General features: G+C 38.0%; 1 protein-coding gene across 1 annotated transcript in view; it reads right to left on the reverse strand.

Moving 5' to 3' along the window:
• Positions 1-17,910, reverse strand: part of ANO2 (anoctamin 2) — a 181,839-nt gene extending 163,929 nt beyond the window's left edge. Inside the window, 4 exon segments of the mRNA XM_085311278.1 lie at positions 10,531-10,932; positions 13,954-14,141; positions 17,441-17,531; positions 17,890-17,910. Of these exon segments, the coding sequence (XP_085167404.1) occupies positions 10,531-10,932; positions 13,954-14,141; positions 17,441-17,531; positions 17,890-17,910 (702 nt within the window).
• Between the last annotated feature and the right edge of the window lie 7,017 nt (positions 17,911-24,927).

Consider the following 24,927-nt stretch of genomic DNA (forward strand, 5'->3'; position numbering starts at 1 on the left):
TATATTACTACGGAATAGCTATGCTAATATCATCAGCATTACCAATCACCATGTCATAAACTAGAGCTAATTTATAAGCCTAAGAACAACTGTCTTTTTTAACATAATCCAGCAAGCCTTTTGATATGCAGTGGTTCTGTCCTGCCAGGGACTGAGTTGGTATTTATAATAGAGTATTCAAAGAAAGATGTGGACATTAACAATAAATGACAATGGATCTGTCATATAAAAGCCTGATAGCACACCTACAGATCAAAGCACAGCATATAAAAATTTTTCACAGGCCACTATCCAGCGTGTGGCCAATGAAGTGAATCGGTAACCTACCAGTGGCCTTCTATAAGTATATGATCTTTAGGATGCTACTTTACCTCGATTTCCTGAAAAAGTTCTGTGACAAATGAACATACCTAAACAGGCAAACAAAGAATCACTCAAAGCCCATAAAAAGACATTTGGAATATGAGAATTGAGGGGCAGGGGGAAGAGGAGGAGTAGGCACACTAGTGGTTTACAAAACAGGCAACTGAGGATAACAACTTACAGGTGAGTGGGGACTAAGGGAGATGAGAAGGGCAATGAGAGGAGAGAGAATAAATGAATAAACAAATAATTCCAGAAAAAACAGATAGACTTATATGAGAGTTGAAACTTTGTTACAAAGAATTATGGTAACTCATTCTCTCTCTCTAATGTACTTTCTTCAGTTGCTTTACTAGATCTCTTACAAAATTTCAAGGTCATCCACTTCACTCTACATGAAGAATTCCCTTAGAAGTATAATAAAGAGGTCTCAGTCCTTTCAGTCAATTCAGTCATCCTCTAAAATGATTAGACATCAAAGAATTAAAATTAATTCCTAAACAATAGAGCACAAGTATGAATCTAAAGCAAAGATATCCACCATCTTAATAAATAGCTCAACCTCACAAAAGCAACAAACATAAAACCTTCTCCCTGTTCAAACTTTGATTCAGAGAATGAAATCTTGGTTACTTTAGTGCTAACCTGTAATAACTGCACAGAAATAAGTATCTAGTTCTTACTTACATCTTTTATTTGACCAATCACCTTAAGCAAACATCTGTATACCCAAGGAAGAGTTACTAGTGTACACAGTTATCAGCCATGTGTATAAAGATAGAATTCACTGCCGAATTCTCTTGCTATGCATAGGGATTTAGTCACTTAACTCCCATTAATGTTAATAGGAATTGCACTGTCTGACTCACAGACACTGTAGAGCACTCTTTTACCCAAATAGAGCTTCCCCAGCTGCTCTATTCAGAGCAAAAGCAGTTGCTAATCTGGGATAACATAAACAAATATGTGATACAGTTTTGCGTGGTTTGCCTATCCTATGATTTGTGAAAACCTGTGATGAATGGCAAGGCAAATTCATTCTGCAAAACCTTCTATAAAAATCATGTAGATCAAGCCTCACTCCTTTTCACCCAAAAATTTAAGAACTGAGATAGCATTTGGCTCCTTTACATTATCTCTGATGATGCAAATACATAGAGTTCTCAGGTGGTCTGGAGTCTGCACAATAACTTTGAGCGAAACTTGACACAGATAGAAAAACTGGAGAAGAGTTCCACTGGAGAAAAGTTGTATTCCTGCTGTTGTTTCCAAGAGCCAAAACAGATTCTTTGACATCTCGAGAAAATAATAATAATAATAATAGCAGTCCCAAGCCAGAGCTATCTTCTACAGAAGGCTACAGGTGACCCCAGTCACCATCAACATAGTCCAAATGTACACAAAAATTGAACTCATTGTCATGTCTTACAGACCTGACACATGTTGCAATGGCTCATGCTCTTCACTCCTTCATCCATTTATATATATCTATTGACTCAGATTGTTGTCTTGCAAAAAAAAATAAAAATAAAATAATTGGACAGGGAACCAGGGAACCAATCTTTGTTTCTATGACCAAGTCTGTGATCAACCACACAAACTACTATCAAGTTGGGGGGGGGGGTTCAGCACTTACTTAAAACTTAGCTCCAGAAAGGATTTAACAAACAGTTTGTATTGAAGAGCATGTTCTTATTTCTAAAATTTATTTTTTTCCAGTCTTGTTTTTACATAGTAATCACTTTGGTTTCAGCTGCATCTAATCTTGACAAAACACTTTTGTTTGTGTTGACATCATTAGATAATGTGACACTGTCTGGGGAGTAAAGCTTCATTACCTACAACCCAGCTAGCAGAATGAACTCAAAAGCCCATGTGCACCTTTCCAACCCAAAGCAAAAGTTCTTGCCACCAAGTGCATATTTTTTGCCCCTTCTAAGAAGGAAAATTACTTTGTTTCTTTAAAAAATACTTCCACTATCTGTTCTTAACAGCTTTAACTGAATCTAGTTTTCATTCTGAAGTGTGTCCCTTTCATATACCACACAATAATTTAAAATGTACATACCATAAAAAGGTCTATTTGCACATCTGCGAGGGAATAATTCCTCCTTCATAGGGACTGTATTCCTGGAAAAATAAGCTGCTTGCCTGTCTATTCATATCATCACAAACAACAAACATTTTAATAACTTAAATTAGTGCAGAATCACTCACACACACACACTATATATATATGTACACACACACACAAGATATTAAAAGCAAGAAGCACTTATTTACAGGGTTGTATTCACTCACAAGTGGGATTCTCAATTTCCCTGTTATACAAACATGTTTCAGACAAACCTCCCTAAGTTTCTTTTACATGAGACGTGAAAGCAGTGAAATTGTGACTAAAAAGCCATGCCTCCAAACACTAAGAAATCATATGGCAGTTATCAATCAGCAGGAAATGCAGAAGTGGTAACTCTTGGTTTCAGAGATACATATAGAGYTTTTTGTTGATCTGGGCAAAGTAGGTCATTTCCTGGAGAGAGCAAAAGACAATCCCACTTCCCTTACAAAAGCATGTCAGAAAGTCAGAATTTCTGCTCTCACCAAAGAAGGGGCGGACATACATGGGGCAGCAGGTACCACTATTGAGGTGATCCTCCCCTGGGATCTGTGGAAGTTACTTCCCCACCTCAGTCAACAGCAACATATCCTTTAAAAGGTCATATAACAAAAAATATAAAAACCAAAATCCCAGCTCTATCTCATATTTTGCTACTTTAGTTTTGTGGAATTACTATTAAAGCTGAGCTGGTCTAAACAGCTTAGAGAAATTATCACTCTTTGAGCCTCCAAGTTTCTTCTGGTGGCTCTCTAGTTACTGCAGTGTCATCAACACAGTTCAGCATCCCTCAGGGCCTCCTCTATTGCTCTTCTAGTTGTCTCTGTGGATTTAATTTACAGATTAAAATTTCTGCTGCAAACAAGACCACTGATAATTTAAAAATATTTGCAGGGATCTGTAAAAAACACGAGCAACTGTTTTTGCTACTTTTCCTCCCCTTTCCTATGAGCATCTGACAAAGTATGTGCTGAGTTCTCTCCCCACTATGCCCTAGCAGAGTCATTTCTGTGGGCTTCTCATYGATTTAGTAGTTTGTAGAAATGGAAGAAGCTCCCCGCACAGGTGACAGAACTCAATAAGAACATTTAGTGAAAAGAGGATGCAATTTTGGAAAGCTAGCCTGGTAAATCTGGTAGAATTAATATTCTGTAAAAATAAGAATGTGGAAAAAAAAAGATTTATCCTCATGCAGTACCACCAAAATATACATCCCAAATCCACCACCAACTAAAATTCAAGATATTAACCCCTCCGTTTCTCAACCTGCAGATGAGTGACAGGATTTAACACTGCTGGCAAAAGAGCACTATAAATGTTAGTGGTAATGTATAAATCCATTTGTATACAACCCCCTAGTTATTTCTAAAACTTTTGGAAGTCATCTTGAGGTAGGTACCTAGCAGCTGAGCATTACATTTCTGGAAGATTTTTAAAATACAAGGACTTACTTTATCTGCCATTCTTCTATTCAAGTCACAACATAATCATTAAAAACAAGACTCAGAATATAATTCTTTCAACACTGACAGCACAACCATACTACCTAGCTGCCTGTTATCATGGATCACTATTTTAATATTGACTGAACCACACCCAGCTCCTATGGAGCTCCTCCAAAATCCACTCTAAAAATGGAGAAATAATTTTCCCTTAAATAGTTAATCACCTTGTCAATATTTTCCCCATGCCCATTTCAGTGTCTCTGAAACACCTTCCTCACTTCCTCAAGTTTATAATAGCTCTATATAACATTTCAGTCCCATATAAGTAACAGACAGAGTCAGAACATTTTAGCTAATTAATACTTCTGTAACTAGAGAAGTTGAAAAAAATAGCCATCAAATATTTATATAATGGGGACTCTTAAGAGGCCCTAAACAGCACTGTCATTCTGTTATTCTGAGTCCAAAGACCCAGAGTACAAAAGACCCAAGTCTGCTTCCAATACTACTTTACTCTGCATACACTCTCATTGGCTCTGGAAAGCATTCATTAACATGTATAATGAACTTAGACCTATATTAGATTTCTTTATGCTTTTAAAATTAATGTAAGCTGCTGTTTAGGCTTTCTCTGCAGGCTAGATCAAAGTACATATTGAGATAACTATAACATTAATACTGAGTACCTGCAAGATACAAACAGAACGGCATCAAATTTAGTAAGGACATCAAATGTTTTTCTTGGAATCATCTGCCAGTCACATCAATAGATTTAGGGGATAGAAAGAACTTTTATCAGGCTCTTAATTAATACTCCATTAAACAATATCCTTAACCTTTTAAATAAAAGTTGAAAAAAATTATACTAAAAAAATATTTTTTTTTCAAGGAAAAAGCATTCCACACAAAGGAATTAATCTCTTACCTGAAAATGTTAATACTTTAATACCAGTGTATTTTTTATTTAATATCAGTGTATATTTAAGTTGAAGTAGTCTTCAAAAATCAGATATGTTTGTTTTATTCTTGTAGCTATTGCAGTTAAAAAAATAGGCTACAACAAGTTTTTTGACATAAAAGTTATATTAGGGAGTGTATGAACAGAGAGTGAGAAAGAGAGAGAGAAAAAAAAATTGAACTCATTGTCACGTCCTTAACAGACTCAACACATGCAGTGGTGGCTCATGTTCTTCACTTCTCCATCCATTTATATATATTTATTGATTCAGATTCTTGTTGTTTTGCAAAAGAAAAAAAGAAAAAATAAAGAAAGGACCTAGAGCACAAAAGACCCAAGTCTGCTTCCAATACTACATTATTCTGCGTACACTCTTGAGACTCAAGAGAACTCCCAAAGCAAGAACAGTGATAAAACTACTTAACAGATGAGTCCTCAGCAAGAAGTGGGGATAAGAAGAACAGAAAAAGAAAAAGACCCTCTGCTGCAAATAGTTTATCAGGACACTATTTTGGCTATTTTTGCCCTTCAGAATTGCCAGAAAGCAAAACATTCAGCCTTCTCTCATTTACAAAGGGGAGGGGCACCTTTGCATGATAGAACAGGTCAATTCAATCTCTTGTATAGCATCCAGCTATATCACTGTTTAGTTTTATTTGTTTTTTTTTATTGGAAGTTGTGGAATAACTTACTCTCCATTTACAAAACTTCAAAAAAATACCTTGGAATATTAAGCAGAAAAATCCAGTCACAACAAGTAGCAGTGCTTTTGTCAACAGTACTGCATAAGGTGGAACATAGAGAACCTTAAGGACCTCCTTGCCTGGAAGTGTAATATAGCAAAAGTTTATAGAAATATCCTCAGAAATATGTTACCTCAAAAATTCAAGTTAGATGAGCTTCCTGGAGGGTCATTTCGTTTTAAAACTGTCACCATCTTCCCTTTAAAAGATATTTTCATCTCTTAAATGCTATTTAGCAAAGTATATTTCATTTCTAACATGCTGGAAAGTGGTCCACCTTGTTAGAACGCCAAGATGCATCTCCAATACCTTCCCATTCTATTCCCATTACACTTTTGTCACACATAATACTGATTGAATACGTTGCATTTGCAGTCATTAGAACAGCAGTACAATTCAAATTTAAGTGAACTACTGATGTTCCACATTAGCTGAAGCCCACAGACGAATTTCCCTATAAAGGGGGGAGGGGGAGAGGGAACAATCCCAAAAGTACTGCCTGCAATGGTAACTGCATTTATTGCTCTTCCTGGGAAACAAAATGGAATACTTAAGGGTACTCTTCAGGCATAGTTCAGCCTTTTCTGAGTCTCATCCTATTCAGTGTAAACCCAGTAATCCAATTCCCTGTATATCTAATGCAGAACTTGACCTGTTTCAGTAGGTGTTAAATAAGACTTATTTGGAGGTGACAGTCATATCTTTACCAGCTAACTCGAAAGGATAAATGGGACCGGCTGACCTTCCTTTACAATTTGCAGAGACACACCAAGTAGGGATTCTGGCACAGATATCTTGGAAAAACAATTTTACTGTAGTTTTAACTGTTTGTTACTTTTGAAGGAAGGGGAGCAAAGCCTGCCATCATTTAATGCTATGCAGATTACCATAAATGTTTACAGGATCTATATTAGTGGGGCCTATCTACGTAATGCTGTAAAATATAAGCTAGTTAATTTTACACACACTTGCAACAGTCAATACTTCATACTCATATGGAACTTCCTGTGTTTCAATTTGAGCCTGCTGCTTCTTTTCCTGTCGCTGGCCACCACTGAAAATAGTCTGACCTCGTYCTCTTGACACCATGCTTATTTTATCTTCTTTCATAATATCAAACAGACCAGTTAAAGATGCATTCTTTTTAGTCATTTTAAACTATGCAAAATAGTAGTTCTTTGTTGCTCTGCTGCTGTCAGTAGATCTGACTAGAGAGTTTCCTGTCCTGTCCTACCCTTTCCACTAGCAATCACTTCCACATAATCCTAAACTGAATTTCTTTTGTGGACACATGCTAAACTGGGCCACTGAAATGTTATAGTTTGGAGATAGGATAATCAACCGAAGAGCTCCTTCAACTGGATCCGCAACCTATGGTCTCTTATGACACAAAGGACATCAAGATTGAAAGCAGGTTGTCCTAGTAACAGTTATAACACATTAATAAATGCTATAGATCAGGAACAATTTTTCCAAGGAGGATGGTAAGAAGGTCATTGCATCTAGTTACTACTGTCCATCATTATGTATAATCAGTGTCACATCAGAGGGGAAGAAGTTGTAACACAACTTCATATACATTACCTGCATTGTGTACCCTGCCTTGTACACCCAAGATAATGTTGCAGTTATAGGAATAAACGAGAGAGAGAGAGAGAGAGAGAGAGAACAAAGCTTTTCTGGAGAACAGCATTTATGAATTATAGAAAGCTATAAGAAAGTTGAGAACTAGTTAAAAATTCTTTAATTGACAAATAAGTGGGTGGATATGGAGATGTGCCATAGTCTTGTCTGTTTCACATGAAAAGTAATACTCCCCTCTTCATATGCAAATTATATATCTCCCTTTATTCACCTGTCTGTATTCTTTTACCCAGTGAGTTGACAGTACAAATGAGAATAGTATTTGTCTTTGGTTATTCAGCATATAACAACTATATAAACAGCTGGGCTTAATAGAAGCAAAGTGATTTGAAGTAGACAAAAATACATACTCATCTTCACATGCCTGTGTGTGTATACACACACTTAGACAAATACATACTCCCAAACATGCACATATACAAATGGAAAATCCTGTTTGTATACAAAGAGTTGCAGAAATACAGAGGTTTAAATTGTCATTACTCTGTCTAGTGTTCCTGGAGACAGAATTCCTAACATAAAGAATTTTAGCTTACCAAAGCAGCAATGGAGAGACTCTAGTCTCCTGTGAGGTTAGCAGACTAAGACACAAAAGATGCTGTGCTTAGTTCATTTAGGTTAATCAAGCTTACAGTCTTTATAAATTAGAGTTAACTGAGATCACAGATTAAGCTACTTTTCAGCCACAGGAACACCAGATACTGTTAGAAATCATTACGTGCTATATTGCTCAACATATATAGCTTCATAATACATTACGTCATAACTCCCACAATATCAGTAAAAGAGGAGAATGTCTTGGCCTCTTTTTTTTTTTTTTTTCATCCCAGTGGCTAGGTTAACAGGAATTAGATCCACACAGGCCCTACCAAAGATCATTTTTTAGCTATAAAGCCACTATAGGCTACCTAGGAAGGATTGTGTAGGGATGAGCATTGAAGACCACAGACCTAGCACTGATTTCTTTTTGTCATTTCTCTTCCTGTTGCTACTGCTTCAAGTAAAAGCTGATGCTCTTCCAGGAAATAAATTGTGTCCAGAATATCCCATTGCTCTTAACTGCTTTAAGAGGAGTTACAAAAAGGGGGGGGGAGGCAGGGGAAGGACATGTAGCAAACTGAGAAAACTACAAGAAGGTAAACAATATTTCTTGGGCAAGGAAAAAAAAAGGACAATGCACAGTCCCTTTCAGATTTTCAGGAAATTCCAGATTCCTCTACAAATGCTTTATCTGGATTGTGAATAAGTACAGTATATGTCTATGTACATAAACATGAAGAAAAGATGGGATTTATATATTTAAAAAAATACAAATATGCAATGTATCCTGTAAAAGAATTTATTGTCAAATAACTTTCTTAGAACACCCCAACTCATTTGAAAAAAAGCTTTTCCTATTCAAAATGAAGACTGACAAAAAGAGTTTCTTAATCAGAGCTTTGTGACATCATTTGTTACTTTGTACATTATTCAAGAGCACACATCGCTAGGAAGGAGTCCAAACTAGAATTTGAATCCAGCTGAACTTTGGGTAATAAGTTGAATAACTAAATCCAAATCTCCTGCTAGAGTTTTCAGGTTCTGATCAAACTCAGAACTAAATTAACTCTCCAAAAACAGTTGATCCCATGGAGTTTATGCAATTTGGTTATTTTAAAAGAAAAAAAAATAGTTCAGTGATGGCTCAGACAGGCTATGCTGTGAAATACAACACATGGCCACCTACAGCACAGCAAAAAGAACAAAGAAAATGTTGAGATTTAAAAGGTCTTTCTATTTCTTTCTATCCCTGCCAGTCATTTAATGTGTGCATGCTGTGCCAAGTCAAGTAGGCTCAAGTTTTCAGATACGATCTGCAATTTAGTCCACATTTTAAAAGTGTTGACTGGTTGCATTGAATACAAGCTGTAAGTTCTCAGCACCTCTGAAATGAATCCCTTATGTTTCTAAAATTCAGTGTCAAAAACAACAGAGCACCTAAAACCAGAACCTAGCAGAAATTTCCCTTCAAGAAATATAAATATCTGTAGCTTCCAAAGACATCAAAAGGGATCCTGTAGTATTCAATGCATCACCACGGGATTTAGAAGACCCATACTCAGCTCCCTGAATTGACTGCAGATTTCTTTTTTCTTTTTTATTTATTTTTTTATTTTTTTTGTGTAGTGATGAACAGGTAACTAAAAACTCCCAACAAATATAACCATAGTACTTTCCTACATCAAACATGTAGCAAGGATAAATGCATTAACATCTGGGTGGTTCTCTTGTTTCAGTATAAATGCTGTTAATTTTATGGATAGATTGTAGAAAATGACAATTATGAGTGAAATTTTTAGAGAAATTTATATATATCTGAAAAGGAAGTTTGAAATTTTTGATCAAATATAAAATGTCTTAATAACTTTCATGAATTCTAGGGAATAATTTCAGATAGTCTTTTTTTCATTTTAAGAATATTAGGAAGCAAACAAATTTTCTTATGAAAGATACCGTTTACTGCAAGCAATAAGAAGCTTTAGACCACCAAATCCATTTTCAACTGAAGAGTGAAATTTCTACTCAATAACACACTAAACAGCCATAATAACTARATATTTCTTGGGCAATAAGAACTAACCAACACAAATATGTCCTCTCCATATTTTTATCCATATTCCATATTTTAAGCATATATGAAATATTTTGTATAATATATTTCTATGGATTCCTAATCCTGGGTTGCAAGCACAGCATTTGTTCTAGGGATGTTCAGTATTGAAATCCAAACCCAGTAGTAACACGGCATCTTCAAAAGTAGCTGCTAAAATGGCTTAAGGAGAAACTACATATACTACATGCACAGAAACAAGGGCAGGGGAATAAGCGAGGCTTAATTAGTAGGAAAGCTACATGTATTTTTATTTTTAAGAGACAACATAGGCCTGATTTTCTTCTCAGTTAACATTAACTAACATGACAAAGATGATGTTTTGAAACCAATGGTAGGACATCTGCAAATAAAAACAAGATACACACCGGGCCTATAATGCATAGCATGATGATCTGAAGCAAGCAATGGTGGATATTTTCCATTTCCAGGAAGGAAGCCTTGTGGTCAGGGAGGGATGACAGCTCTGGGCACCTGACCTCATTCAGAGGCACCTGCAAGCCACCTGGGCTCCTTGGCCTTTTGGCAGAGGAACTCTTCCAGCAGCACTGCCCATTCCTGAACCTTTATGCAGCAGGAAAGTCTCAGCCATGCACTCTCCACACTCTTACCTCAATATCTTTTTCTATATCCAGCCCAGCTTCCACCAGATTGCGTTCGTATTCCTCTCTCTGAACTCGTTTTTCTTCCTCCAAGGCATCCACTGGGCTGAGCTCCGCCATCTGAGCCCCTAGCAGTCCCGGCTGCTCTGGCAGCACATACTGCCCACAGCTCTGCTGCCGCTGTTCAAGGCAGCTTTTCCCAGTCTCTCCATTTGAAACTATGGCCAAAGAGGCTGAACTGTGCATGGGCTCCAGAGTGCCAGAGCCAGGCTGATGCTGAGGAATGCGTTTTCGGTAGTGGTAGGCTAGAACATAGTCCACCTTTTTCTTGTTGTCCCTGAAATGCATGCCACTAGGAGACGTCCTGTCTGCAGCCCCTCCTTKAGTCCCGTCCAGGTAGTTGTTTATAATCTGTGAGAGAAGTAGACAAAGCTAACAGGCAGAAATCCAGCCAGTCAAAAAAAAAAGCAAAAATGCCAAACTTTGTACAGGTGCATAAAAGTGTTAGCAGAGTAAAAACCTTGAGATTAACTGGGGATATGACACAATAATTGGGAGTATGACCTGCAAATCTCTACATTGCAGATCAAATTAAGTCATGCTGAGCTCCTCCAACTGTGAAGAAGTGAATGTGAATAAAAATAACAGTTTCCAACTTGTACCGTGCAATACATGGAATATCCACATATCCAATATGCAGGTACACAGACATACACAATGTCTCTTTGGACTGAGTGTACACACACTATGCAGAAAAACACATCAGCATTTTAAGATGTGATTGAGGAATGGAAATACGCATCACATTACATTTTGCGGTATAAGATAGGACATGATGTGGAACAAACCTGAGCAGGGAAGGGAAGCACAGAAGTACATATAGCAAGAAATGGTAAAAGGATCAGAGCTCGAAGAGAAAAAAGGAAAGTAGTTCCTCAAAGTAGTACAAGGGGAGGTATGGTAAGGCTGAGCAAAAAGGAATTGGCAAATACTGTGGATTAGAGAGAATATAATCAATGGATGGTTAACAATGCTAGTTCATGTGTATTTTAATGTATTATGAAAGACTATATGACTGACCAATAATATTATAAAAGGAAATTAATGACTAAAATAATTCTGATCATCTATGTTCCAGTCAGTTGCCATTTGGACCATCTCTATTATATCTTTTCTACCATTGAAATTCTTCTGGAATTAAAATGCTTCTATTCTGGCAAACATCACACCTTGTTGTGGACAGCAATTCTGTAGTATCTCTGTGGAGCACTAATACCAAATTTAAGGCATTTGCCAACATATCTTTCAATAAGAGAGCCTATAACTTCTCCAAAGCTATAACAACCACCATTTGCAGCTGAACACTAAATATTAAATTCCCTACACAGAACTCTGTACAGTGCTATTTGTAAAGGCAATACCAGCCCTCCAGTAACGGTGGAACTGCATACTAGCCAACAGATAGGGTCATCCTGAGCTAAAGCAATCAACTCATAACCTACTTATAATGAGCTATTTATGGCTCACATAGGTGGCCATACAAGAATAAGAAGGAGCAGTAAAATCTTGACAGGGCAGTGTCCTAGTTAAATTTTTTTTCTTCTCCTGCATCCCATTCTATTACATGCACTTGTATTCCTGAATTCAAAGTTAACCACATATACTGTATGGCAGTTTTCCCATTTATTAACACAATATGAACTTTTGAAGGCATGTAAATATAAATGTACATATTAGTATATAACCAAACATCTCACATATTCTCATTTTTCATCATTGCACTTCATGTCTCACRTTCCCATAAAGTAGCTTTCAGTCTCCATATCCACATATTAATGCTAGTTTTCTTTCTTTACATTCATACTCTATTGTCTCATGAAATTATGAAATTATCACAAAATAATCTACTCTGCGCATTACACTTATCACATACTTCATGTGTATAGCATACATACAGTCCCTTTAGGCATATCTAAATTTACACTCAGAATAATAGTTTGGCAGAATATAAAACTACTTTGGAGATGACATTTTACAGCAATTCCCCATTTCCTACTTTGAGCCATTTTCACATAATACTCACAGGCAGTCCATGCAGAGCTTCTGGATCCATCCCTGCCACAGTGAAAAAAAAACCACCAAGATCCAGATTTGCAGTCTCCCCTCCAGTAATTTTCACACGATACAGTGCAAAAGTAATGGTGTCACCACTATCTGGTTGCTGATACAGTTCAATACATYAGCTGACTTTAGATAAGATGATCTCTAAGCATTCTGTCCTTCCTTATTGTAAGTGTGGGCAGAAATGGGAAGCACAAATAAAATGCAAAGAGGGAACAAGGAAGTAGGAAAAGATTAGAAAGTTGCTGTTGTTCCTGTTTATTACATGTGCATAGCCAGTTGCCTCATCCCAGCCACCTGAGAGATCACTATAGCAACATGAGATGTTGCTAGAGCTACACAGAGGAAATGAGTGAGCAAATACAATGGTGCCTCTCTCACTCCGTTTCTTGTTGACTCTTGCTTTTTCTTTTCACTCCATCCTCCATAGGTTGCAGAATGTTAGCCCCCATTATGATTGATTTCTGTGGCACAGAAGACAAGTCAAAATTTCCACAGATTTCAATGAGAGGAGGTTCTGGCCCTCAATTTGCAATGTTTTCCTAACCATGTGACATTCTGTCACAAAATAATATTATTAGATAGGAACACATATTAGCTTGCAATCTGCAAAACATCACTGAAAGGAGTATTGAGATTTGTCTCATCTTCTCTAACAGCCATTGTAAAAGTCAAAGATAGTAATTTAAATTACCATCTTCATTCCCATATTTAAATTACCGTCTCCATTTATGACCTTTTGGTGTTTCCAAGGCAAATACCCAGCACACTAGGCAATAAGAAAATGGGAAATTAAGATCTGCATTTCATGACAGTTTTGTTCTAGTCCTCTAATAGCAAGTGTTTTACCGCAAACATACCCTAGGTGAGCTCTTGTCTAACAGCATCTCTGCTCTGCAGGCTGCAGCCACACTGTGCTTCCATGTTCCAATCTAGGCTCATGCCAGTATTTGTGGCCCAGATGATCACCATGTTGTTTGCACGGAAGTCACCAACTCAGATATCAGTCAACACTTCATTTCCCACTGCAGGAGCAACCCCCTACTACTGCTTAGAGGGATTTTAACTCAAGTAAAGAATTAGTAAAAGCTTAGTGAGACCACTAGGTTAGCAATTAGTATTCAGTGTACACACCAAGAAAGTCTACACAACCAAGGCTGTTGCATTCATTTACTTGTACAGCCCCTAATATAGCCGTTATTTGCCTAATGCACAAGAGGAATGTGTCATGCTCTGCTCTCCCTGCTCCAAGCTTCTCTTCCACATCCCAAAGCATTGGAGTTAAATCAGTGAATACAAAATACTATTTACAGAACTGCTGCTGCAGGACTCCATATAGCCAGATGGTTCAAAAGCTCCATTGATTCTGCYAGTGTGCAAGGAAGGTCGGTTTTGAGGAACTGTGAAGTATTTGTTGTCATATGCTGATAAAGTGTCCCTAGTCAACTTTGTTGTCTTCTGTCTGCTCAGAGTAGGCTATCAGGAGGCTAAAGGAAAGTCTGAAAATAAGAGCTAGGTAAGTAGATATTTGTGCAGCTAGTTTCCCAAGAATATAGTTGGGAGTTAATGTGAGAGTCCAGTTAATGGACACTCACAACTTCAGGTGATGCACTTCTAGTGATGTGTGTAGTCAAAGGAGAGTGGTATATATAACTGCAGTGGAATAGCAGTTACTTGTGCACGAAATATTAGGGAAGGGGGAACCATAAGACAACACTGAGCATAATTCAGCATTATGCTCAATATTTGAATGCATTCATACTCCTGTACCTCAGCTAGGAGGTTAGGAAACTCTAGAAAGTCTAGACTTTGTAGCTTACTCATGTAGCTCATGAGATAGCTGTGTCTTAAATGAATGGAGGAGGGCTTGTGCAGCCCTCCTTCTCTGGATGCCCTTTAATTTTAACCTTTTAATTTTAGATGTGTTCCCCATCTGTTCTAACAATAATTGGAACATTCTTCAGGAACATTCTCCCATATATCCAGGGAGACAGTACATCCACAGTATCTCTTATTCCCTATTGCTAATACCAGTAATGTTGCAGCTCTTTTCTTACTCACTTTCCATTTTCTATAAGGAAACAAGAAGCTTCAACAGCATAATATTGCTGCTTTCAGCCCGACAGGAGCTGTAGAGCTGTCCAGTGGGATTTGCTGCACTATATTAGAAGAAATTAACTTTGCCCTTCCCTATCACGAGAACGCACTGGGAAATGCCAGCAGCTTCCTCTGCACCTTCCGTATAGTGAGGGAGACCATGGAAGAGAGAAGATAGGAACAGCTATGCCTCTTGCTCAGTGTTCATGTGACTGAAGAGCATTTTTCCTGCATTGCTGAAACAAAACAAGCAGGAGAAACATTTCAAATAGCAACTCAAAAAACAGAACATTTGAGGAGATAGCTGTACGCAGGAAACCTATAGATTTGTGCAGTGATCATCAACTTTTCAGATAATTCAAGAGAAAGCTAAAAGGCTCCTTCCTTACAGATGGTGAAAGCAAGGTTTGGTCCTTCTCTCTCTCTTTTGTGTATGTGTTGTGGGGGAAGAAGTGGTAGTGGGGGGGGGAGAAAAATCCTAAAATAAAGCTGGGAAGTCAGCTTTTCCCCATCCTCTCTGAATCTCTTTCATTTTTTTCAGGAAGCAAAGAGGAGGAAAAATAGGACACTAAAAAAGTTGAGGTCTGTTTCCTACCAAAAATGGACTAGAGTCCTGCAGCCCTTGAACTGTGTCATAGATTGACTAGTCAATCCTACTTTTCTGCTCTCTCAAGCAGACCCACACTTGGTTTACTTTAATGAAGCACATAATGACATCATGAGGGAAATTTCAAGGCATATAATTAATAAGTGAAGGTTTTATTCCCAGAGGCTACACATAACATTTCTTCAATATTTTCAGGCTATGCCTAGGATAACTCACAAAACCTTTATGCAGTCAAACACTTTTGTTCCCAGTCCTTTTAGCTGGACCTAGGTAAAATTCTGCAGTACATTTATAATAAAATGATTTCATTTCCATTATGCTTCCCAGCCTTCATGAACTGTGTCATGAGCCTTAGGTTAACCCTGGTAAGCAGGTGAAGCAGCTGGGGATTTCTTTTCAGAATAAGATTTTGGATGGAAATATAGTTTCCATGTCAACATTGGAAGAAAGCTGTACTGCCAAGAGCTTTTCATCTTGCCAAATCAAATCAACTGAACCAAAAATTTTTGTTCTGAATCAGTTCCACATGTCCTTGCTTATGGTGCTGCAGTACTTCAGGTACTATCTGACTTCATTCTTCCCTGTCAGCCTTTAGAACATCTATCTCTATGTGTACCCATTCTGTACATATTCTGTGGGAATTAATGTTGACAGAAACAAGTTTTTTGTGTGTATGTGTGCATGTATGTACATCTATATGTATATACACATGTTTGCATAAATCCTCAGAGAACAGCAGCAAAGCACCTCTTGAATTCAATCTGTAAAACTGGTGTTCAGAGCTATGCTCATTGTAGAAACATTCCCAGTAACCTTCCTCTCCAATCAAACTACTTCCAGTTGTAAACAGCTTCCAAGACCAAAGTACCTCCAAGACAAAGCTCACAAAAGACATTGAGATGATGATCAGCTCTTGGATCGGTGCTAGTTCCAATGCCACATAGTAGCTAGGATGGGAATCAATTACTTGCTCATTCAGTCTCTCTGCACTCCTTTGCTTAGGCTTTTTGTAAAGGTAAGAGTTGACCACATTTACATTGACCTCTCTATCCAATTTTCCAGTTGCTTGTCTAAAGTGCAATAATGACAAAGCTGCACATACTGCCAAAATGAAAAGACTGAGAGTGTCTCTAAAAGAACCACACTACTTGGGAAATGTGTAATAAAGACCCTACCTAGTTAGGATCTCTGTGTTACATCTTGAGTAAGAGCCTATTATCTCGTCTGAGTGGTCCAGATAGTCAGATTGTCATAAGCACAACCATTTGCAGAATACATTTTTAAATGGTTTGGCTGCTCAAGGAACAGATCCTAGCTTACTTTTATTCATCTTACTCTCTTCCCAGCAAACTATCAGAAATAGGCTGCATTTCTGAAAGGCACCACAGCAATTAGCATGCAAATGCTCACACAGTCTGCTCTGCAAGCTGATTCAGAACATGTGCAATTTAGGAGTGTTGTTTAGTAAACTTATTTCTTTCACTCTTCAATTAGATATGAAAAAGAATTTAATTGAATTCATTGTTTGTATGTAGCTTGAGCTAAAGATATCTTCTTTAAAGGATTTTTATAAGAATATAACATGATTATACATGTGTTTTTCAGGGCTCCACTGACTTCTCAGTTCTTAAACTTATCTAGACCTACCAATTTCAATACAGCCATTCACATCTGTTAAAGTGTGCAAATATTCATTACACTACAGTTTTCTTTCATTAAACTGCCACCCTTGCCACTTCCAAATAATTATCATTATTTAATATTTTAATTACAGAATCTCAGACACAATAGAATGCATGTTAATTAGTTAAGCCTTGAGCAAGCTTACAGAACACAGGCCATCAGAGGAAACATCTAGGAATATTCTTCTTTTTTAAATGTAGCAAATCCATTCTATTATTCAATCTTACATGAAGGAAAAGGTCCAGTATGCTTAATTAAAATTAATTTAAAACAGTGTGGTATTTTCAAACTCCTTGTATTTGAATAAAAGAAAKAAAAAGTAGAGTTTTACCATTAAGTTTCTGAAATACGATGTTTCTTTCATATGATTGGTTTAAGCACTATTTAGATGTCTGGTCCCCTAGTGCTTACCTACTTCTAAAACCAGTCTCATAACAACTAAACTCAGTAACGGAGATTTTTCTCTATAAACAGTATTTCTTCTCTGAACATATTCTGGAGGCTGGGAAGGAAAGAGAGAAACAACATAGGATATAGTTAATTGTAAAGGGGCACAACTGAAACAGCGATTCTTACCCAACAGGTTCTCGTTGCCGAGTGTCCTGAAGGATCAGGATGAAGCACTTGGAACTGAATGGTAGAGTAGTGCCCAGATAAGAAGATGTACTCAGATTGGAAAGGGCATTAGACAGAACTCAGAGGTGATTTTTGCCCTTGCCATCTGTAGTCTGAGAAGCACTGTAGGAGCCTTCCTCAAATTGTAGGCTGCAAGTCTGGTTCTCTTGCCTCCAAGTGACAATTCATCTGTTGGGAAACAGGGAGGAAACAGCTAACCTGAAGAACAATGTTTCTAGCTCTACCTCATCCATAATCCTGTCCATGCTCCATTCTCTTCCTTGGCAGCATCTGCAGCTTTTTTACCCAAGAAGTTTCCCTGCTCAAAGGATATGGCTGGGAGACTGTAATGAGGGTGGAAATTAGACAGGAAACTGCATGAGGCCATACTACCTACCTTAGTCTAAAAAGCATTGCTCCACTTCTGATCTTTTAGCCCCAGTGCATCCTCCAAGCCACTTCTATACTTATGCTTCCCAGAAGCTCCCTCTAAATGTCTCCTCTCCATGGTAGGCTTTGTACCCTCTAATCTGAGATTTGCTGCATTTTGCCTCATGCAGGAGAGATTTCCTTCTGGCTATAGGTAAGAGCACCAAAAGGTTCGGCCAGATTTGCCTGTCTTGAATTCCTGTAATTCTTGAAATGCACTAATGATAGTCTTGAAAACACAATGCAGTAAATCGCATTCTGTTGTAGCTATGTGGAATTTGGTGAGGTTGCACACAAAGAGTAATTCCAGCACAAAGTGAGTTTCTTACTTCATCAAGATATTCATTGAGACATGTTTCAGGAGACTGTTAATATGCAGATCATCTACACAGTACCAGTGATTTGTCCATAACCCTCTGGGTCTTTGCACAAATGCATATTCAAGTGGTCTTTAAGGTGACTGCTTCAATAGCTAACAACAAGCCTCATAGAGGCATCCTAGGGGAAAGGAGACCTATACCTGAACTGCTACCAGAAACTCGCATCCAACAACACTGTGGTACTTCAGCAGAGAAGGGCAGGTAAGTGAGAGCAAGGTTAGCTTTGGCTGGCCTGGCAGCTGTGGTCACAGTCACCACTGTAAAAGTCTGTGGTTGTTGTGCTTTTTTGATGGGTCCTCACAAACACAGGAGCCCTCATCTCTGACACTGGACACAGAAAAGATGGGCCTGAGTTACTAGGGATATTCACTCACCCCTGGCAAATGGTGCAAGCCAGAGGATCTCTTAAAGGATGGAAGACTATCAACATGAAATATTAGGAATGAAGGAAATAAAATCTGATGGAAGATGGAGAGTATAAAAGGGGAAATCTCTCTGAAGGAGGTAGAGAGCACCTTAATTCCTGACTGGTGTATAGCAGATAAAACTACCATAGCCTTTTATCTTTCTCTTGAAGGACTTTTGCTTATGTTACAGCTAGATTTTGCAAAATATGTAGCACTATCTGCACAATCTGCTTGACTTGGGGATGTAACACTGACAGCACTTAATCAATAATCTTCCAAATGTATTTAAAGCAAAAGTTTCAGGCTATTGCAGTGGACAGTTTAGTGGTTTGTGGTTTGTTACTACTGTTGCCTTTGACATCTTGTCTAGGTACTATTTGGCATCAGAAACTTCTCCCTCTTAAAACAGAGTGACTATATTATGTAGCAGACTATGATAGGCACAGTATGTATGCACAAAGGGATGTCAGTGTGTATTGAGGAAAGCTAGTCCTTCACAAATATTGACTTGTTTCAGAGTAGCATACAGCTAAACTGAAGAGAAATTTCTTACCATACTTAAACAAAACTAATTAAGAAACCGTAGGAAAAGAAATGTGCATCAAGCAAAGCTGGTTCCTAGTTTCACACAACACATGTATCCTAGATGCATACAACACAGTATTTTCCCCTCCACCTCCCAAAAAGGCAGAGTAGACCTGTGGAGCTACACATGGGAATCACATGATATAAAACAAAAATCTGAGCCTTGTTATGCATGGTTGCATTTACTAAAGACTTAATGGACCTACATCTGTATAATACATCTGTATGTATAACTTTACAGGCTCCTCTCATTTTCCTTTTTTACTGTTCTCTAAACCTACAGCTTACAGAAAGAACTTCATTTTTCCACATTCAGCATAAATTAGGAATAATTCCAGCAGTGAAGGATCGGGGGTAAAAAAAGGAATAAAGCTAGCGAGATAAGAATCAGGCTATGCATGCAATGGCTTTTGCACATTGTATATGTATGTAATGGCATATGTAATGGCACTATGCCATCAATGTTAGGAAGGGGGCTGGATGGAGACCCCAGAAGCAGCAGGATGCAATGAGCTGCATGACAGCTTAGACCTCACAGCAGAGCTACAAGCTCCAGAAATGATGAGCTAACCTAGAAAGAACTCTCAGCCATAGCAGTAAAGTAGTAGTGCCACGACATTAGCACTAAACATGATTCTAAATTTGTACGCTGGGAACTCAAATTAAAAATGTTTTATACACTGAGCAGAGTTCACTAGTTATTGAAAAAGGATATTGCTTTCCCTCTCTCTCCCACAACTGTATTGCAATAATGAAAATTCAGAGGAAGAGAGCAGAAGTCCAGCACAAAGCAGTTATGATCTTTTCTACACGTATCACAATGCTGCCCTATAGCTGCTCTTCAGAAGATATTCATGCTGCATGCTTTTTCTTTGAGCTTTCAGCATATAAAGTGGACCACAGTCTCACAGGTTTTTTCTGGTTTTGTTTCTAGGGTGTTTTTTTTTTCCTTTTTTTTTTCCTCCCGCCTTGCGGATGGAAGGAAGCTGGTTGTTCATTTGATAATACGAAAATGCCCTGAAAAAAAACACAGAATTTCTTTCTAAGTGGTCTTTTCACTGTTCCCCACTCTGTCGACACCTATTCAGCTTCATAGACAACAATTAACAATGAAACAAAGAATAAACTTACCAGGCACATATGCTTCCATGTTGTCTAGAGGTTTGACTGACCATTGAGGCAGTGCTGATAGAATATGACTATGTTGATTGTGTGTACAAGCTGCTTCTGCACTGGCTTAAGTTGTGAGCAGCACCAGCAACTATTTCCATCCCAGACTGATCCTGCTTTAAGCAAACCACATCTAAAGCTAATTAGCCAGACCTTCTGTTTCAGTAATTACCATCACAGAGGGGAAGGGAAAAAAGGCAAAACACTCATGAGCTGAGAGGCTGTAGCAACTCTCTGCTAGAGTCTCAGCATCTTGTCTTCATGCTTCATGATGCCTCAACAAGCAGTAAAACAGTAAGAATATTTTCTCCTAACTCCCCATAAAGTTAAGGGGTGGAGGAGGAAGTGGGGAAAAGGAAAGTAAATGCAAAACCAAGACTCTACAGTAGAACCAGCTCTGTCCAGAAAATCATTGCTTCAAGGATGAGACTATCCTGGAGATGGTTTCCATGGGATTACATGTGTCTGTAAAGCCATGTAGTACTTCCAGACAGGAAGTAAGTGTGGAAATCTTTTTGTAAGACTGCATCTCAGCTACTTAAGTTACATGACTGCCTGGATGCTGCATAGTCATTCTTGTATGAAATATTCATGCAATTATCTTGAAATCAACTGTAAAATCAGAGCAGGTGATGGATCTTGCTTAGCCTTCAATCTTAAGATTTAGGCAATATATTGGGAAGAGTTACCATCAGCTAATGTCTTCTGAGGGAGAATTTTTATTTGATAATAATAATTGGAGGGAGGAGTAATTCCTTAGAGTTCAAATCCTTTTTTTTTCCCTTTAGCTTATATGCTAAATGCTACAACACTTGCTTTAGTGTGGGAGGAGGGAACAGATTTGCTCCATGACTGAATGAACTACAGTGTTCTTACTGTGTGAACTAAATGAGTTTTTCAGCTTGCTAGTTAGTATCAGTACTACATCAGAACCTGCAAGAAGAGCGTCTACATCACAGAGAGAAGAGTGACTAGAAGTCACACGAATGTAATAACTAAAATAAACTATCAATGCTAGTGAGCTCATGTGAGGAGCAGGGTGGCTGACATTGCTCAAAACTTGGGTCAGGTGTATTAAAAAAAATTCCAATAAGACTAAGAACAGTTTAAACTCTGGACAACTTTTCAATGGATGGCTTATCCTTTTAATGAGCTAGCTATAGGCAGACTGAAAAGAATTAGATTAAATTAGATGGTGTTCATTTGTTTACTTTGTCTAAATTGAAGTGTTACAGAAGAAATTTTATGTGTAACTTATACTAATGTTATGTTTCTGATTTTACTTGAAAGAAAGAGGGGTGAGGACTACTGACTCCACCTTGAGCAGCTTTGTACAGGTCACTTAAACTTTTCTACACTGCTGTTTACCACTGACAATAGGGAAAAAGTGATGTTTAGGTTCTCTCTCCATACATACAGAGAAGATTAATACATTAAATGTTGCAGAATATTATCTGAATGCTAAAACAAATGTTAAAAAAGTAATGCCATCAGATATGAGAAGGTAAATCATCCCACTCTTCTTCATCCCTCATTTAGAGTGGTATTTCCTAAATTCTATAGGACCTATCAACAGGTATCAAATACTATTCCTTCTTACACTCCTAGTGTCCTGTAATTGTTTCAGAATTTCATTTTAAAACTGCCTTCAGCTGTGAAATAGCTAACAATCTGGGTGCCACAGCTTCCGAAATGACTGTGTAAAAGCTATTAGATCCCAGAAATAAAGAATGTTCTCAGTTGCTAAGTGTAAAATCTCTTCCATTGGGGGTACAGGTTTGTGTTAGCACAGTAGACGATGCATGCAGTTTTTGAGATGGAATGTCTGTGATTTTTTAATTACATAAACACCTCATTCATTTGAACGAATGAATCATTCTTTGTTTGATTGACTTGCTCAAATGTCCACATCTGCACAGATTTCAATGTATGTCGTGCTTTGTACAGGAGCAATGGTGCAATCACATACAGCACCTGCTAACAACCAGGTGGCAAAATGGGACCAGAGAATGCTCTAAAGAGAGCAAATGTTGAAATGATTTTTTGCATTTATGTTTTATAATCAATTATTCTATACCCTGGACAGATATCAAACCTACAGCTTTGCTTACATATGCTTATCTCTGGAAGAGGGCAATGAAAACTTGTTGGAAATATGCTACTTAATATCCCTATTATATCTCACACCAACTAATGGCTAAGACAGAAGAGAAAATCCACTCTTTCTGAGAGAGTATATCCCTATACCTGTAGAGCCAGGTGCTGCAGCAGTCTCTGTGGGCACAAAAATCTCCTTCATTGGGTCATATTACTGGCTCCTATAAGCCATAAGGATGGGTCTATTACAGGTAATACAGCTACCCCAGGTAATAAATAATACACACAGGCTGCAATATGATAGTAAGCAATATGCAGCTGGGTGAAATGGAGGTGGTCTCTCTTTTTTTAATGACACAGTCCCGTAGAGAAAAATCATATCTGAGCATCAGTGTGTTTCCTGAGATACCTAGCAACAGTGTTAATAATGCTGAGCTGTGACAAATAATGCCAATACGGCAGATTGTGTTTCACCTGTGGAAGTGGACGGGTTCTTTGGAATCTGTAAAAGTTAGCATGGAGTTTACATGCTTTTAATAATTAGAAGTTATATTAAGAAGTCTTCCTGAAATCCATTTAATGTTCCTGTAAATTTACCTTGTAACACATCTGCCAGTCCAAACCAGGTGTTCTGAAATGGTCGGATGTGTTCTGAAACAGCTGCTGAAAGGCAAAAACTGGCATAGTTTAAAACATGTAAAACTTGTAAACAATAAATACAAGCTAAAAATGATGTCCTCAAAGCTTAGATACCGCTGCCAAAAGTTAATTGATGAGTCTGACTTACTGCACTGATACTTGAAAACAGAACTGCTACCAAGGAAGATGAAGACTAGGAGCATAGTACAGGCATGTTCTTGAACTGGTGTACACTCCTGATACAAATCTGTTTATCTAATTACCTTGAATTACACATGCTGTGAGTTTGATCCTATAACCAAGCACTACTGAAAAATGTGAAGCTCCTTAGGAAAAATACTACTTGCCCTAGTCTGAAGCCCAAAATCTTTACTGTAGTCTGTTTCTGTCTTGAAATATTTAGATCTACTAGATTTTAGTAGATCTGATATAGATTGAGATCGAAGTAATAAAAACAGGAATGTTTGCTTGTTTGTCAGATGGATCTTTAATTTAATGCTGTCCATCTACTTTGCTGCTGGTCAAAAATCCTAGCTGTTCACATCTGCTTGTGTCTCTGCYTTATGAATATCCCTACATGTCCTTCCCATGCTGATAAGCTGGTGTCTGATCCTTGCAATTACCTGATTAGATGGCCTTTCTGCGGCCAAGAAATTTTAGACTGCAATCCTGTCAGATTTCACAAGCCAAAAATGGTCAGTCTGAGTAGGGGTGCTAATGGAAAACAAGACACAGTCCTGGTATAATAACAGGAAGAAAAAGATACTACTTCTTACTCTGTATCTATTCCTGCTCTCTGATACTCTCTGATATGTTAAAGGCTGGTTTCCAGTAGTTGGTTTTTTGCAGCTTCAGCTGGGTTGCTGTGCAGCTGATATTACCTTCATGACCCAAAACTACCTCCACAGGAAACTTAATATTAGAGGCAGGTGCAACAAAGATCTAGTGGGAGGATGGAGGAAAACCAGGAGCAGAGACCTATCGCAGGAAGTTGGACTGGTTCCTCTCCAAAAGGCTGTTGTTGATGTGCTTGATGCACATTTTGCTCCCATGGCAGGAGAAACAGAGACACATAAAAGGCCTGTGATTGTCCTAGCATTATGCAGCAATAGAGGCTATTTTTAATGAATAATGAAGGAGAAAAGGACCATATATTAAATCCACAGCTGAGTGGAAAGGGTAAAGGGGAATATCTCTGGTTCCTGTCATAGGATTGATAAGAACCTCTGGAGATCATCTAGTCTAACCCTGAAGCAAGTGGCCCATACAGGGATTGAACCCATGACCTAGGCATTATTAGCATCATGCTCTAACCAACCGAGCTAAATCTAACTCCTAAAAGAAGTTTATATTTTAGTAGGAAGTGCAAAGAGAACTTTGCTTTACCCACTTGGAGCTCCGAAGGAGAGCCATTTGCGCATGTTAGAGGGTGTTTTGATCCATCTAAACATCTGACATTAACATTCATGTGAGAAGGAACAGGTCTTAGCCTCAGCACTTTCCTCCCATGTGGTGGTAACATCCTCTGGAATGCCTTCTATTTCTGCAGATGCCAACGTAAAAACTGCACAAGTAC

The sequence above is a fragment of the Rhea americana genome, unplaced genomic scaffold (assembly GCF_003343005.1).
Source record: "Rhea americana isolate MKP2758 unplaced genomic scaffold, rheAme1 scaffold_338, whole genome shotgun sequence".
NCBI classification, from domain to species: Eukaryota; Metazoa; Chordata; class Aves; order Rheiformes; family Rheidae; genus Rhea; species Rhea americana.